This window comes from Helobdella robusta (genome assembly GCF_000326865.2).
Source record: "Helobdella robusta unplaced genomic scaffold HELROscaffold_29, whole genome shotgun sequence".
Taxonomy (NCBI): Eukaryota; Metazoa; Annelida; class Clitellata; order Rhynchobdellida; family Glossiphoniidae; genus Helobdella; species Helobdella robusta.
Window position 1 is genome coordinate 2,289,102 of NW_008704475.1, and position 2,770 is coordinate 2,291,871.

The following is a 2,770-nucleotide window of genomic DNA, read 5'->3' on the forward strand; positions in this document are numbered from 1 at the left end:
TGGTTTTAATATTCACATCGATAAAAAAAATGAACCAATTCAATATCGTTGTTCAATCTCTTTGATTCATGTACTGGGAGGCCTTCTCGATTTAATTTTGCAACCGCGAAATGTGCTTTTTTTAGTCTTTATTATTGCAGCTCTGACATACGCAGAACCACTTACAATGCTACAGATATATTATCTATATATCTTTTATTATGTTCTTCAAATCCTCATCTATTGATTTGAAGCAGCTATCTTCGCCACAAAGACTGTTTATCTTTTTCACACGACGTACACATGTATTTATGTGCACGCGCAAGCACCGCATCATATACGCTGAGTATATGATAGCCATTGAGATTTTTGACTCAGCGAGCATTCGAACCAATGAGCCATCTCGCCGGCCGACATGCGACAACTTACGTCGTCTACCCATTTACCAACCTCAAAAGAATGGACGGTTTTTAAATGAAGGAATGACCTCCTAAACACGTTGCATAGCGGTTGTTTTATTTATTATTAACCAGTTAAAGAATAGTTGTAATCGTATCTGTTTACTGTCAAAAACAGATAATATTAAAGGTTAAAAGTCAAATACACTCTTCCAAAGTTCAGAGGATTCAACAATACGCCACAAATATTGTATATGAATACATGCTAAACGACGCATCACAAACGAAGTATGCAATAGGCGGGAATATTTTTGTCATATTCGAACCCGGTTACTGAAGAAACAGCTCCAGGCGACCTTAATCACTAGACCATCAGGCCGCCTTATATTGAGAATTTAACGAACCAGCTACGATCGCACCGACACTAATGATCCGAATCAAAAATAATCAGAATTGTTCCCTGTTATTTTGTCGTAGTTTGTCATCATCGTTGTCATCGTCTTCGTCGTCACCACCAACTCGCGGCCAAGGAGCTTCTTCATATTACGCAGTGGGGAAGATTTTTTTATCGTCAACGGGATCGCGTCGACATCATGTCGTCTTTTTCGTCATCAATATCATGCGGCGGTGGGGGAGGTTTCTTCATCATTGATGCCGTCAGGGGCAAAACTTATCGTTGCCGTCATTGACACCATCATGTCACGGTAGAAGAGACTTTAATAGCCATCGTCGTCTTGTTTGCCTGGGGGTTGCTTCATTGTCGTCACTACCAAGTTACGACGTGAAACTTTTGCATCGTCTTCGTCATCGCCATCATGGTCAGCAATGGTTTACACGGGAGGAGAGTCTGATCAGGATCAGATGAAATGAGAAAATGTAATCCCAAGATAGAGATAAAGCTACTCAGATTAATACCTCAAAAAGTGAGATATATTTAAACGTTGACAAAAGTTAACAAACAAGGTGTAAGTACAACCGACCACTTTTAAGATAACAATTTTTCTAATGTCCTCTCATAAAAATTTTTCATTTGAAAGAAATGTAATAAAAATTAACTTCTTAGTAAGCGTATGTAAGTTATAATAATAATATATATTACTCATGTTTCTCCATGCATACACTTAATTTAAAATTATATAATTTTTTAGAGAAAAAAACAATAAATACTATTTCACAAAAAGGTTATTTTTAAATCCAAGTTGAAATAAACGAACAATTAAACATAAATGGATTTAATGTGATGGGTGAATTTGATGATTTTACAAATAGACAATAACGTTAGCATAAAAAAGATATGGTTTTTGTAATCTCAACAAAAAGTGATCAATACACAAACATAAAGCTTCTAAAAATCTCAAATTTTGTCAAAACCTGTCACCGCCCCCCAGTAAGACTTCAGCGACTACAAGGTAGCGCTATCGCCCACTTTGAGAAACTCTGGTTAAGGTTTTAAAAAACATCAACAAATTTTTAAAAATCCCGAAATTAAAAACTCCAACACAAAAACTTTACACTTAATTCTTGCCAGGTTTGTTTTTAAAAATACAATCATCCATGGAACATGGCAATCGAATTAGCGTTATCTTATTTAACAATTAATTATATAATATAATGTAATGCCACATTTACTCAATTCATAATTGTATTTAAAAAATTACAAAAAAGTCTATTTGAAAATAAATTTATAAAAGCAAATAGTTAAGCTTACAATGATATTTTAAGAACCAGGCATACAATTTTTAACATGCATAACCTAGAAATACAAATAGTCTTACCATCTGCATTGCTAAGCAAAAGAATCAAAAGTTTAAATTGTTGTTCATACTCGGAATCCTCAACGACGTATTGGTTTTTAACTGATGTTATCATTTCATCTTTATCATTCATAGAGACCAACTGGGCACACACAAACCTTTCGTAAAAACCACTCTGCTCATTTGCTTCCATTTTTTTCTTTTTTAAAAACTTTTCATTTCAAGCAGAACCATCTGATGATCTGGAAAGGTTAAAAGCTAACTATCTTATTTTCTTTTTTTAATTTCATTATATTTAGATTTATTTATTCATAATTTTATTCGCTAATGCAGGGTGCTTCAATTTATAATTAAACATATAATTAATTAAATAATTCATGAAAAATAATTAATCAATTAATTGAACCTTTATTTCATTCATGAATTATATATATAAATGTATATATATATATATATATATAATATAAAAAATAAATATATGTAATATATAATATATAGATATATATCAATTTATATTATTATAATTATTATAATATAATAGAAATAAATGTAAAATTATCAAATAAATTGTGGCTCTCACAGAGACACCAGTCTACTGAACCACCATATAAAAAACCATGTTATTTTATATGTTATTGT

At 31.9% G+C, this 2,770-nt stretch overlaps 1 protein-coding gene across 1 annotated transcript; it reads right to left on the minus strand.

Annotated features, from left to right (window-relative positions):
• Nucleotides 1-312: 312 nt before the first annotated feature.
• Nucleotides 313-2,324, minus strand: HELRODRAFT_174418 (hypothetical protein; the record flags this gene model as incomplete). Its single annotated transcript, XM_009020907.1, has 3 exons — nt 313-469; nt 1,166-1,292; nt 2,153-2,324. 3 exons carry the CDS (start codon nt 2,322-2,324, stop codon nt 313-315), a joined length of 456 nt encoding a protein of 151 aa, XP_009019155.1.
• Between the last annotated feature and the right edge of the window lie 446 nt (nt 2,325-2,770).